Source organism: Vombatus ursinus, unplaced genomic scaffold, assembly GCF_900497805.2.
Source record: "Vombatus ursinus unplaced genomic scaffold, bare-nosed wombat genome assembly UNPS02014838.1, whole genome shotgun sequence".
Classification (NCBI taxonomy): Eukaryota; Metazoa; Chordata; class Mammalia; order Diprotodontia; family Vombatidae; genus Vombatus; species Vombatus ursinus.
The window spans coordinates 11,896-26,006 of NW_020954616.1; the positions used below are offsets into that span (position 1 = coordinate 11,896).

General features: G+C 40.3%; 1 protein-coding gene across 1 annotated transcript in view; it reads right to left on the bottom strand.

The window, feature by feature from the left end:
* The window catches only part of LOC114026417 (intelectin-1-like), an 11,704-nt gene extending 7,697 nt beyond the window's left edge, over positions 1-4,007 (bottom strand). Inside the window, exons 1-5 of the mRNA XM_027840109.1 lie at positions 3,789-4,007; positions 3,265-3,360; positions 1,670-1,917; positions 257-415; positions 29-149 (exon numbers count right to left, since the gene is read on the bottom strand). Coding sequence (XP_027695910.1) covers positions 29-149; positions 257-415; positions 1,670-1,917; positions 3,265-3,360; positions 3,789-3,849 — 685 coding nt within the window. The 5' untranslated portion in view covers positions 3,850-4,007. The remainder of the gene's footprint in view (positions 1-28; positions 150-256; positions 416-1,669; positions 1,918-3,264; positions 3,361-3,788) is intronic.
* Between the last annotated feature and the right edge of the window lie 10,104 nt (positions 4,008-14,111).

A 14,111-nucleotide genomic window follows, 5' to 3' on the forward strand; every position in this document is an offset into this window, starting at 1 on the left:
GTTTGGGGCTCAGATAACAAACACTCACTCTGACCATTTGGAGAGTAATATTTGGCAGTTTTTTCTGCATCACCAAAGTCATAGGTGACGGGCACAGCTGGGCCATTGTCAGTCAAACACTTGCCAGTCCCGTATTTCACTGGATACTTCTTCAGGAGGTAGAAAGTGACAACATGAGGAGAGGTATTTGGTGGTCCTGTTGAGCCCACTTCCCAGGGATGCTCCCCACCCACCTGGCTCAAGGAACCCAGTTTACCTGATAGAGGCCAAACAGGTTCCCTCCCAGATTTTTGAAGAGGTTGTTGGAGGTATGATATCTCAGCAGGGAGTTATTTCTCCATTGCTGCAGGGGAGACTTGTTGGGCACATGCCAGATGGCCAAGTCCTTGGCCTGGATGTCATAGTAACCTGGGTTCTAGAGGACAACAGTTGTCTGAGCCCAATGGTGTCATGAGTACAATTCAACAAAGGTAGACTGAGGCACATCCTCTCCAAGCAGGATAACATTTAATTACTAATAAGGCTGCTACTTGCCAATAGTATGGCCAATGGCTTTGCCTCAGCAAGCCAAAGAACCCATGATAAAGACTTAACTCATTTTTATAGGATTAGAACAAAGGGTAGGTGATACCATATGGTTGAGGACAATGTGACTGGTTACATAGCTGAGGAATGGGGGACAATATGACTGGTTAGAAGTTGGGAGTGAGGGGCTAGCAACAACCCTCTCCCTCCCACCTGTGATAAGAATTGTTCATTGTTTGAGTCCTACTGCAAGGTTAAAAATGGTGGCTCAGACCTCTTTGGAAAGCAAACCAGTCATCCTTGAAGGATAGCTTGGTGATATAAACATTCTAGACCAGACTCCCTGGTATTCACCTGCATCCCCCAAGGGCAGCAGAATTCCTTGAGACAAGAGTAGAACGGTGATTAGCTGAAGTACTGGATGTCTAAGCTTAACTCATTACTGAACTGCTGAATTTCTGTACTATGTTTAGAGACAGAACTGTGACTTGGTCAGCAACAGGACAAAATCAGTCAACTGTAAATAGGATCAATGAAAAATCAAAAAGAATCCATTTTATCTTCTCAGTGGCCTTCCTGGAAGTCACATGAAGACTGAGACTGAAACTAAAGGCCCTTATTTATTAGACTGAGCTTTGGAGTCCCACTGCTCATGCGTGCAGAGTAGCTCACAAAACGCAGAATCACAGAGTTTGAAAGATAGGAGAGACCTCAACAGCCATCTCATCTAACCCATACGCAGAAGACTCACTATTGTAACATACCTAGCAAGAGGTGGTCTGACTTGATGACCTTCAATGAAGGGGAACCCACCACCCCTCAAGGCAGCCCATTCCACTTTTGAACAATTCTAATTGTTAGGAAGTGTATTTTTTTCTGACATCCAGCTTAAATTCGCCACTTTTCACTCATCACCTACTGTTCCTGCTTCTAGCTGCTGGGGTCAAACCAAACACATCCAATCTCTTTTCCACCAAAAAATTAGCTTAGTCCTATCAGGTGACACTCCTCCCATAAATAATCAAAGGACCACAAACTCCAGGGGTAAGAACTCAGGACCCATCTGGAGGTAAATTGTACTCATTCAAACAAGAGGCATTTGGCATTCAGACAGAGAGGGTCTAGCAGGCCCCCTGGGCATTACCTTGTAGTCATCACTGGTAGCAGCTTCTGCGGATCCAAAGGTGGCATAATTGGCCCAGTTCCCATCACCCTCAGGGTAGTCTGGTCTGTTACCCTGCTGGCTGGACCAGCGATCCCCCTGAGTGCACTTCCCTGCCAAGTGATTCTCATGCACACTGGCCACCAGGGTCCAGCCACCTTCCCCAGACCTCATGTCACAAAAGGTCTGGTAGAGGTTCCCATCTCCAGTCTGGAGAAAGTACAGGCCATCTGCAAAGGACAAAGCCACAGAGGCTCACTCATTGACAGCACACGAGTAATCTTAGGGACTTTAAAAGGCCTGAAAACTAGAGGAATCACCTTCCAGGATTCACCCAGACTTGGCCTTGGGGCATTCTTTACTAGAGAAACTCTTCTTTCCCTGAATCTGGGAGAGTGTTTCTGAGTTGAGGCTGAATCAGGACAATGAAACAAGATTTCCAACTGGAAATCTCTTATTTGAGACAATTTGCTGCATCATAACTCCCATTTGTGTAGTATTTATGAGTTTGCAAATAGTTTTCCTAACCACTACTCAGTAAGACGGATAATCCATTTATTGTTATTATGTTATTCTCATTATTTATATTACATATATACATTATTCTCATTTAGATTTTGAACCTGAGGCTCAGAGAAATTGTTACTACTATATTCACACTAGCTGATTAGTGTCAGGACAAAGCCCTGAATCTACATTAATTGGCTCTAAGTCTAGCATTCTTTCCCCTATGTCACACATGCTTTGTCTTGCCCACTCCTTTGGAAGTCAACAAAGAATTTGCAGGCCTGAGCCAACACTTGAGACCTTGTAAATGTGAAGTTCAGCATCACAGGGCTTTAAATACTAACCCTGTGGCACAGAGACCCACAACATTACTGACTCCCTAGCTTCTCTCCCATTTGGAATCACTGACCCTGAACCCTCTATTCTCTAAGCTTGTTTCAAAGGACCATAATCTGAAAGGTTTTATCCTAGAATGACTGTACTGAGTAGAGCACCAGGCAGAGAAGAATTGGTGCCCCTTAGTTCTCTCTATTTCATGGCTCTAGAACAGCCGAGGGGAAGTTAGGTGGCTCAGTAGATAGAATGCTGGGCTTGGATTCAGGAAGACTCATATTCCCGAATTCACATCTTGTTTCAGACACTAGTTATGTGGTCTTGGGCGAATCACTTAACACTGTTTGTCTCAGTTTCCTAATTTATAAAATGAGCTGGAGAAGGAAATGGCAAACCATTCCAGTATCTTTGCCAAGAAAACCCCAAATAGGGTCACAAAGATTGAGATAGAATTGAAATAACTCAACAACAACAATGACAACAAAAGTAGTCAAGAAAGAGGAGACAAAGAGGTAGGAGATAGTGGAAGGAAATAAAATGGAAATAGCATGAGGATGAAGCAGGTTTATTGCTTCCTGACTTCTCAGGCTTCAGGCTGCTGAAGCTCCACTAGGGCTTCAGTCTCCTGGACAAACATTTCGTTGCCACAGTTTTACTGAGATGGGTTAAAACATGGTTCAGATTGCACTGGTGAGGACCCAGTCACCCAGGGACCATCCTGACCTGTCTTCACTCACCATCTGACTCTGGACAGCTCTCTTTGATTTCCTTGCAGCTTCGAGATATGGATCCAGAGGGAGAAGCACAGGCCTCTTGTAGGCTCAGATGGAGACCTGAGTTTCAAAAACACACAGAGAATGCTTGAAGTTATTGGTTTTTGCCAGTTTCCCCCACAGGGTAGAGGATCCTGGTTTCATCTGTCCTTCCTGAGGAGATCAAGGATCACACCCATTTCTAACTTGCTTAGTATGGTGTCCAGCCCCATGAAGCCTTAATAAATATGAGGCAATGAGAAAAGTCAAAATCCCTCTCCTATGAAATAGGCCACATGCAGCCCTTTCCATACATTTGAGCTGATACCTCAACTTCTTCCCATTCCTATTTCTCCAAAGACTCAGAAATCTGCTGTGTCCAATCTGGGGAAGGATACATGCTCCTGCTGTTACCCTCAAGCCAGCTTCAGTTCCTTGTCTCCCTAATAATTTCCATGAATACACCATAGAGTGAAGGGGAAAATTTGCAAGTAGAAAATTTGACTTACAAGCACTGTCTACTTTGGTCATCATCATCAGAAACAGCAATGGAGAAAGCCAGATCATCATCTTTCTAAATGCAAATATTTGTCACTGCACAGAGTATAATGGTAACCTCTGAAGCAGAGTGAGATTGAGGCTCAAAGTTCTGAGGAGTTTCCAACCAACCAGATCATTTGACTCCTCAAAAGTTCGAGACAAAAATGTGTCTTACAGAGGTTCCTTTATAGTAGTCAACCAGGAACTAGGAAATTATAGAATCTTAAGAAACTTGTTTTCAACATGAGATGGGTCACTTGACTTGTGGTTTGGCTAGCTACATCCTGGAACAGTGCAGATGTAAGTCATCAGTACTGTCAACATTCGAAGTCTAGGTATATTGGGGGTCTGATGGGCTGTTTCAGAGTGGGGAAACTCACCAGGCTATTTATCTAATTTGGCCAAGATATCAAGTCACTCAGTATGTCCATCAAGGGAGTATTGTGCTAACTGAAATGCCCTGTTACTATGGTAAGTGTGGTCAAAATGTTAACTTAGTTGAACAAAGAGTTGAACTCAGAGGTTAGCTTAACTGGATAGAAAAGGTAATTGAGACTTCAGAAATCAGGAAATGTTTATGCTAGTTCAGCTCAGCAAGCAGGGGCTTACTTCTGCAAAAAGGAGAAACAGTCTCTGACTACAATGATTATACCTCTTAATCTAAAAGCTACCTGGGGTAGGCCTTACAAGCTAAAATAAATCATCAGGATAAACAATACTAACTTGATTAGGAATGATTTCTTTCAATTCCTCCCTTTAATCCTTAAGAAAATCAATTTCCTTATGGATCATTTAAAAAGATAAACAAATTTCTTCAATTGGTCCAGGGTTTTTATGAGCAATTGTCCCAAAAGGAATGTTTGATTTGCATGGCTAGAGTCAGCTGTCCAATTTCTACTAATCAGTCTTTGGATGCCCTTTAAAAAATAGCAAAAGTTACAAAGGTTGGAGACTATTCTTCAATTAAAGCAAAGGTTCTCAAAGTGGATGATACTGCCCCCTGAAGGGCACTGGAATGAAACAAGGGGGCAGTAGTAGTCTCAGATGCAATTGGGGAGCATTGAATGAAAATAAGGTGACGTTTTTGTGAAAACATAAGGAAAGAAGAGAACACAATTTTGAAAAACCATTCATCATGTTTCATCTGTAGTGTAACAGAGTTAAAGTTGTAGTGATTACATTATTTTTCTTTTCTTTAAGGCAGTTGGGGTTAAGTGACTTGCCCAGGGTCACACAGCTAGTAAGTGTCAATTGTTTGGTCTGAGACTGGATTTGAACTCAGATCCTGCTGACTTGAGAGCTGGTGCTCTATCCACTGCGCCATCTAGCTGCCCCAGTTACATTATTTTTCAAATAAACACACAAAACACAAGTTATAACCACTCAGTGGTCAAGTCCACCAACAAATCTTAACGAGCAGGTGTTGGCAGGTGAGCATGTCGTTCATTGTCGAGAGTCCAGCATGTATCAGCAGGAATATGTTGGTGTAATGACTTGTTTAGAAGATGATATTATATAGTTACATGATGCAATATTGCATCACCAAAATTTCAACGCAGGAAAACACCCACAAATTTAGAATAAATTATTAAATTTAAGATGCTTTGTTTTAAAAATATATATTTCATTTTTTTGAAATGATGAAAATTTCCAAAAAACCATTAAAGGGTTAAATAAAGATTTCCAGGGGAGCATGGATTTTTTTTTTTTAAAGGGGGGAGGTAGGCCAAATGAGTTTGGTAACCTCTGAAAATATTCAGTAGTATTTCTAGTCTGACTCTTACTTCTTTCCACATCAGCCCAGAAACACTTTTCAAAGATTACAGTTTAATTATTTTCTTATATAATTATTTCCTTTGTTATGCAGCTATAATTCCAAATTGATATCCAAAATGAGTTGGTCAGTTTGCAGATCCACCAACAGTGCATTAGTGTTCCTATCTTCTAATTGATATATGGATTTCTTTTTAAATTTTTTTGTTATCCTTGACAATATGGACAGTGTGTGGTAAATTCTCAGTTGTCTTAATCTGCATTTCTCTTTTTTATTAATTTATTTTGATTTATCAACAATCACTTCCATAAGCTTTTGAGTTTTAAATATTTCCCCCCCCCCCCCCACTTTCCTCACCAAAACAATGTGCAATGTGATATAGGCTATACATACATATTCCTAGTAAGCATATTTTCACATTAGTGATATTGTAAGGAAGAATTAGAACCAATAGGAGGAACCACAAAAAAAAGAAAATGAAACAAAACAGAAGAAAAAAATAGAAATAGTATGTTTCAATCTGCATTCAAACTCCATAGTTCTTTCTTTGAATGTGGAGAGCATTTTCCATCATGAGACTTTTGGAGATGTCTTAGATCCTTGCATTGCTGAGAAAGGCTAAGTCTATCAACGTTAGTCATTGCACAACGTGGCTGCCACTGTGTACAACTTTCTCCTGGTTCTGCTTACTTCACTCAGTATTAGACCATGCAAATCTTTCCAGGTTTTTTTGAAGTCTGCCTGTTCATCATTTCTTATAGCACAATAGTATTCCATTACATTCATATGTCTCAACTTGTTCAGCCATTCCCCATTTGATGGGCAACCTCTCAATTTCCAATTCTTTGTCACCACAAACAGAGCTGCTGTAAATATTTTTGTACATCTGGGTCCTCCAGAAGCATTTCTTGAGATGACATGCTGGACAAATTCTCCTACTAACTCTAATGATTATACAATCATTTTAAAAAATATTTTTGGGGGGTTAGGCAATGGGATTAAGTGACTTGCCCAGGGTCACACAGCTAGTAAATGTTATGTGTCTGAGATCAGATTTGAACTCAGGTCCTCCTGAATCCAGGGCTTGTGCTCTATCCACTGCACCACCTAACTTTTTTAAACACATTTTTTTTAAACGCAAAAGTATGTGGACAGGAATAGGCACTCATGATTTGGAGGTGCTTTGGTGGAGTTGGTGATAAACTCAACATCTGTGGAGTCCAATGAGTAGATTATATCTTACCTGACTTTGAAGTCTAAGGACAGCATTGTTCATTTCTCAGTCGTCATAGGAGAGGGGTATGGGCAATAGTGCTAGGATTGATGGCAGTGATATAATTTTAGTACAATTTCAAAAAGTGAGAAGGCAGTTCTACAGATTAAAGCCTTATTACCTATGGTCTGCACATTGACAAAATTTTCAGGGGGCAGTCCCCTTTAGAACAGAGGCAATGACACATGGTGGGTGGGGGTGAAGAGAACAAAGTCCTTTGTTGAGTTCCACCAGTTCCCTGGAAATCCCTGCTATTGATGAAAAAGTTCAAAAGTCTAGTCTGTACTGCAGCTCCCAAACTGGAGATATTTTAGCATGCTTTGTATTGTAGGAAGCAATAGATGTGTATTTCTTTAGGATAGCTCTGTCTTCCTTCCAGATCTGTTTTTGAGGTTCCAAGAGCACGTAGGAAGATTTAATACAAACTCAACATAACTTAATATGACTATTAGCTCAAGTTTTATGGTTCTGATTTTATTAACAGAGCTATAAGAAAAGCATCAAATTAAGAACACATAATTCACCTGAATTCAGAGGATTGTTATATCATGATGGAAACTTTCTTTCTCTTAAAATGATCAGATAGCTGCTTCAAACAGGAAAATAATTGCAATTAGCAATGTAATCCTATAAGCTAGTTATATTTATATACATACAGATATATGCATAGTTTTGGGAGAAAACAGCCTGCTTCCTCAAAATTTACTAGAAAACTTTTCTTGGGAAACTTCTACTAATTCTTACAAACTTTTCTGATATTCCCTAATTGCCTCCATTAGGAGGACAATATCCTCATATTACTGTTAAAAATGAGATACTTCCAAATTTAATCCTAGAAACATCAATATATAACTATTAGCAAGGGGAGTGGCAAAGCTAGGAACAGTAAGACTTGTTATACTTTCATTCCATTATTGTAACCCAGATGTTTCAGAACTTATTTATCAAACCATATCTAACGGTCGTGTTAACAGAAGTTTCTTATGAAAGGAAAAAAGAGGCATATGGTTATGATGATATGGAGAAGCCATAACAGGGGAAGCATTTCATTAGCTCTGTTTGATTCTAGGCAAAAGGGATAGTTAACAGTCTATTGAAGCTCCACTTTGTTCAGGTTATCAAAAGCCATGTTCAAAATTAATCTAGGTGGGAAAATTTCCTGTTGAGAAAGGAAGTAGCCAGATGGGAAATCAAGTCAAGAGGAGTTCCTTCTCCTTGGTAAGGTCTCCCTCTTGACTTTCTTCCAAGAGTAAACATCTACCTGTAGCAGTCTTGAGACTGAAGGAAATGAGAGTCTCTGGAATGGTGGATTATTGGCTTTGCAATCTTATATGTGTACCTGAAAATTAAAAAAAAAAACACCCTCAGAAGTATATCAAATCAAAGTTCCACAAGATTCTGCCTTAAACAGCAAAACTTCATTAATCATATCTTAAGGGGAGATATAATTATGCTGGGCTTGGTCCTCTGCTTAGCAGGCGGAAAGGGTGGAGCTCCTCTAGTTGGTTTCCTATGATTTGGCAAGCAACTTCTTAGTAAGGGACTATTTGTGCAATATTCAGTCTTTCATTAAAGGTTTGAGGCTTTTTATAAGGGTCTAGGGTCCTTTATAATGAGAATCTATCCTATTTCATTATTCTCAATTAGTTGATTAACTAAATATATATTGATAAGTATAGTATGTTAATTGATTAACTACATGTATATTAATAACATGTATAATATATTAATTGGTTGACTAAGACTAAATGTAAATTGATTTGTTGGCTAATTTGTTTGATTGACTAAATGTATATTGATTATAGGTATAATATATTGATAATTACTACCAATCACTACCCCTATACAATCACTAACTGATTCATACTGATTGGGGTAAAATAGGGGTGCAATCATATATTTCATTCCCCTCCTTTGATCCAAAGAAAGACCTGTCTTTCTATGGATTGCTACTAGGTGCATAGAGGGCAGTCCGCTATGGATGATGAAAAACCAGAGGGGGCAGCCCCCTACTGAGGAGTAAGAATGACATTGGAGAAGAGAGGAAAGGCACAACTTATACTGATTATGTTCCAGTGATTAGACAATAACGTAATACCCAATGGTGAGGTTTGTAAAAATTTCCTGAGTTAAATGCTCAGGGGTGCTGAATTACAAGGGTCAAATATCTCTTAGCAAAGCATGTCTGACAGGGTATATGTATCAGGGGACCTTAAGGCACTTGTTCTAAAGCAGCAGTGCATGCATTGCCTGCTCTGCATAGCAGGTCAGGAGATTCTCTGAGTCTAATGAATTGACTCAAGGAATTTTGACAAACCATCACATCATTGTGTTGATGAGAAGCAAAATTTCTGTAGAGTACACATGTAGGCTTAAGCTGCTATATCAGTGGGACTGGAGGAAAATATGGGATAGAATGAGCCCCATGGGCAAAAGAACTCTCACAGTGTGGGAGAAAGCCAAAGTGGGTGGTTGGAAAGGAGGATAGACATAGTCACCAGGTTGGTAGTCATGGAGACAAAAGTCTAGAGGTCCAGTTTGTACCACAAGTCCTGTTTGTTGAAGTTCTTTCAATCTATGCTGTAGTTTCTGAATGTAGGAAGCAACAGAAAAGTCCCCTCTAAGCAGAGATATATACACTGAAGAAAAAAGTTTTGATTTTATAGGAGGATGTTTAAAAAGCTTTTCATAGAAGACAATGATATTCTCCCCTTGGTCTATTTCTGAGATAAAAAAAGCCAAAGGGAGAATGTCAGGCCATTTCAGATGTGTTTCAGAACACAATTTACCAATAAGAGTTTTAAGCATTCACGTGTTCCACCTTGCCAGAACTCTGGGGGTGAAAAGGAGTATGGAATTTAGGAGAAATTCCAAGATTAGTGAATGAGAAAAGGCTGTGCAAAGTCACCAGCCTCAATCTCTCCTCCAGTGGCAAGGGTCTCTGAGTCTAGTGGCAAGACATATCAAGATGACTGGAGATGGCCTCGGATGCAGAGGGAAACCTTGGCCTTTAAAAATTTTTTTTAAACTTTCTATATATGCATATTTTTATTTATTTTTAGTTTTCAACATTCACTTCTGTAAGGTTTTGAGTTCTAAATTTTCTCCCCCTCCCTAAGACAGCATGCAATCTGATAAGGCTGTATGTGCACCATCATATTAAACATATTTCCACATTAGTCATGTTGTAAAGAAGAATTGGAACCAAAGGGGAAAACCATGAGAAAGAAGAAACAAAAAAGAGAGAGGGAGAAAATAGCATGCTTCAAACTGCATTCAGACTTCATAGTTCTTTCTCTGGATGTGAATAGCATTTTCAATCATGAGTCTTTTGGAATTGTCTTAGATGCTTGCATTGCTGAGAAGAGCTAAGTCTATCAAAGTTGGTCATTGCACAACGTGGCTGTTACTGTGTACAATGTCTCCTGGTTCTGTTTACTTCACTCAGCATCAGTTCATGTAAGTCTTTCCTGGTTTTTCTGAAGTCTGCCTGCTCATCATTTCTTATAGCACAATAGTATTCCATAACATTCATATACCACAACTTGTTCAGTCATTTCCCCAACTTATGAGCATCCCCTCAATTTCCAGTTCTTGGCCACCACAAAAAGAGCTGCTGTAAATATTTTTGTACATGTGGGTCCTTTCCCCATCTTTATGATCTCTTTAGGTTATAGACCTGGAAGTGGTATTGCTGGGTCAGAGGGTATGCACAGTTTTATAGACCTCTGGGCATAATTCCAAATTATTCTCCAGAATGGTTGAATCAGGTCACAACTCCACCAACAATGCACTAGTGTTCCAATTTCCCATATCTTCTCAAACATTTATCATTTTTCTGTTTTGTCATGTTAGCCAATCTGATAGATGTAATGTGGTACCTCAGAGTTGTTTTAACTTGCATTTTTATAATCAATAGTGATTTACAGCATTTTTTATATGACTATAGATAGATTTAATTAATTCATCTGAAAATTGTCTGTTCATATCCTTTGACCATTTATCAATTGGGGAAACCTTGGTCTTTTTTTTAAAAGGTTATATTTAAATTATTTTTTTCTTGTGGTTTGTAGTATTTTCTCCTTGAGCTGGAGGTTTTGGAATTTGACTATTATGTTCCTGTAAGTTTTTCTTGTGGTCTCTCTTTCAGGTAGTGATCAGTGGATTTTTTCTATTTCTACTTTCCCCTCTTGTTCTAACACTTCAGGACCATTTTATTTAATTATTTCTTTAATTACTGTATCAAGATTCTTTTTTTTTTTGATTATAGTTTTAAGGCAGTCCAATTATTCCTATGTTTTCTCTTCTTGATCTGTTCTCCAGATCAGTTATTTTTCTTGTGAGATATTTCACATTCTCTTCTATTTCTTCATTCTTTATATTTTGTTTTATTATTTCTTGGTTTCTTATAACTTTGTTGGCTTCCCGTTGCCCAATTCTGATTTTCAAGGAGTTGATTTCTTTCTTAAGATTCAGGATCTCCTTTTCTAATTGGTTGACTTACTTTTTATACTGGCCGCACGCCGACCTTCTGCCAGCCGTACGCCGGTACCCACTCCTTCTATAAGGAGCACACTACCAGAGTCTTACTCACACTCGAGTCTTCGGTCCTCTGCCGGATAACCACACAGAGACGAGCCATCGGGAGGTGCCAACACCAGAGCTTTATTCAGAGGCCAACACAGCAAGCCATCATAGCAAGCCCAAGCAACAAGGCCAGAGCAACAGGGCAGGAGTCAGGAGAGAGAGCGTGTGTGATCTGACCACGCTTGTTCTAAGTACCTACCTAGCCCCTCCTCCCCAGCCCTCTTACTAGCCAATGATTGTAGGGTCAGATACCTGAAGGGGCTGTCTGAGTTTAGCACACCAAGGGGGAGGGAGTGACGTAGGAGGCTAGGACCAGATACGGGGAGGAGGCATCTGGGATTGACGCATAGACAAGAGTACGTGACCTAGGAAGTCAGACTCAGGAGGGGTCTGGGGTCAGTGCTGCACAAAGGGACCCAGGAAGTCAGGAAGGTCACAAGAGGCGTCTGGGGATGATGTTGCATATAGGGAGGGGACTAAGCAAAGGGAACTCAGTCCTCTGCCGTCCCACTCCCACGTGGCACCGCCCTTTGCCTTAGGAGCTCAAGCTCCAGCTACTTCCTTGTACCCAGCTTATCTCACAAAGCACTGTCCATTGCCTCAGGGCTTCTCCGTAACCAGCCCATCCCAGTTCACCACGACTCTGCCTACCACAGCCCCTGCCTCGACTTCCAAAATACCCAGATCTTACCCTACTCTTGCCACAGCGCCCAACCTGGTAGCTGCCAACATCAGACAGTCCCTCACAACTTTTCATAATCTTCTTGTTTTTCTTGGATTGTTCTTTTTTTAAAAAATGTTCCTCAATCTTTCTGATTAGATTTTAAAAGACTTTTAAAAGTTCTTCTTTGAATTCTTTTTGGGCAGATGACCACTTGACATTATTCTCTCTGGCAGGAGAGGCTTTTTTTTTTTTGCTTCAGTATCCTCCACTGAAGATAAGCCTTGGTCTTCTATATTCCCATATATTCCCACTATATTCCCACTTTTAGGCTATTTTAAAATTAAATTTAGCTGTGAGAGCTAATAGGGAGTAGGCAGTAGTTGAGGGGGTATAAGGGTCAGTAAGTAAGTCAAAAGCATTTATTAAGCCCAGTGCTAAGCACTGAAGATACAAAGAAAGGTAAAAAGACAGCCCCTGCTGTCAGGTCAGGATAGCTGGGGAGACAACATGCAAGCAACTATGTACTAACAAGATCTAAACAGGATAAATTAGAATTTGACTCAGAGAGAACACACTAACATTAAGGTGAAGTGAGACACACTTCTTGCAGAAGGTGGGACTTGAACTGAATCTTGAAGAAACCCAAGGAAGCCAAGAGGCAGAAGTGAGAAGAGAGAGAATTCTAGGTACAGAGAACAGGTAGTGAAAACACTTGGAGTGGGGAGCTAGAGTGTATTGTGAGAGGAACAGCAAAGAGACGTGTGTCATGGAATCTCATAGTACTAAGAGATTGAGACATAAGATTTGAAAGGTAGGAAAAGGCCAAGTTATGAAGAGCTTTAAAATCCAAAGAGAGGATTTTGTGTTTGGTCCTGGAGGTAATAGGGAGCCACTGCAGTTGATTGATACGGTCAGACTATGCTTTAGGAGAACCACTATGGCAACATGGTCAGACTGTGCTTTAGGAGAACCACTATGGCAACATGGAGAATGGAATGGAGTAGGGAAAGGCTTAAGGCAGGGAGACCAACCAGCAAGGTACTGCCATATTCCAGGTGTGAGGTGATTAGGGCTTGCACCAGAGTGGTGCCAGTGTCTGAGGAAAGAAGGGGTCATCTATGAGAGAGCTTGTGAAAGTAGTGTCATAAGAGAATTTCTGGCTTAACATCCAGGCTATCTGCAGAGGACAAGCCACCCAAGGTCATTCAATGGCAGCATGTGTTATCTACAAATGAAACAACCTCAAAGATTCCCTTTACCTCAAGCTTGAGACTTTCATTACTAAAGAAATTTCTCTTTCCCTGAATGTAGAAGTGTATCTCTATCTTGTTAATGAAATAGGACATGAAAAAGCCAGATTTCTCACCAAAAACACGCTCTCCTTGTTATCTATATCACAAATTCCATGAAGCCATTGTTGAATCAGGAAGAAGCTTTATTAAGAACCTGGGGAAGGCCGGGCATCCCACATGTGTGAGAGCCTATCCAAAGAGCCTAATTTCCCCACATGATTCTCTGCCCCTAATTACATCTCCCACTCCCCACAATTAGGAGACCCCAACTCTTACTTGGGAACAGCCCTTTTGAGGTTAATCTATACCTAACTTCAGAGCTGGTTTTCTGCCTGTGTTTTCTTATTCTAATTTATGGCTTCTCTTAAGCCCCCAGACTGCATTCTTTAGGTTCCACTTGACTTTTGTGGAGATAAAAACAACTATTACTCACATTCCCTCCCAGTTTAAACTGACTCCAACTCTGTCATGCAGGCACCCAACCTCTGATTGAGTGATATGCAGAAGCAACATCCCCAACCACATATTCCACATCCTGAAATCTGGGGCCAGTTCTCTATATTACTTCTCCTGTCTTTTTTTTTGGAGATGCCCAAAGAGAGAAAATATATCACACGTTAACTCTCTATAGGGCTGAATCAGCTCTCTAGAAAACTCTCTAAATTGTAAGGTCAGCATTACAGAGCTAAATTATCCACTGTC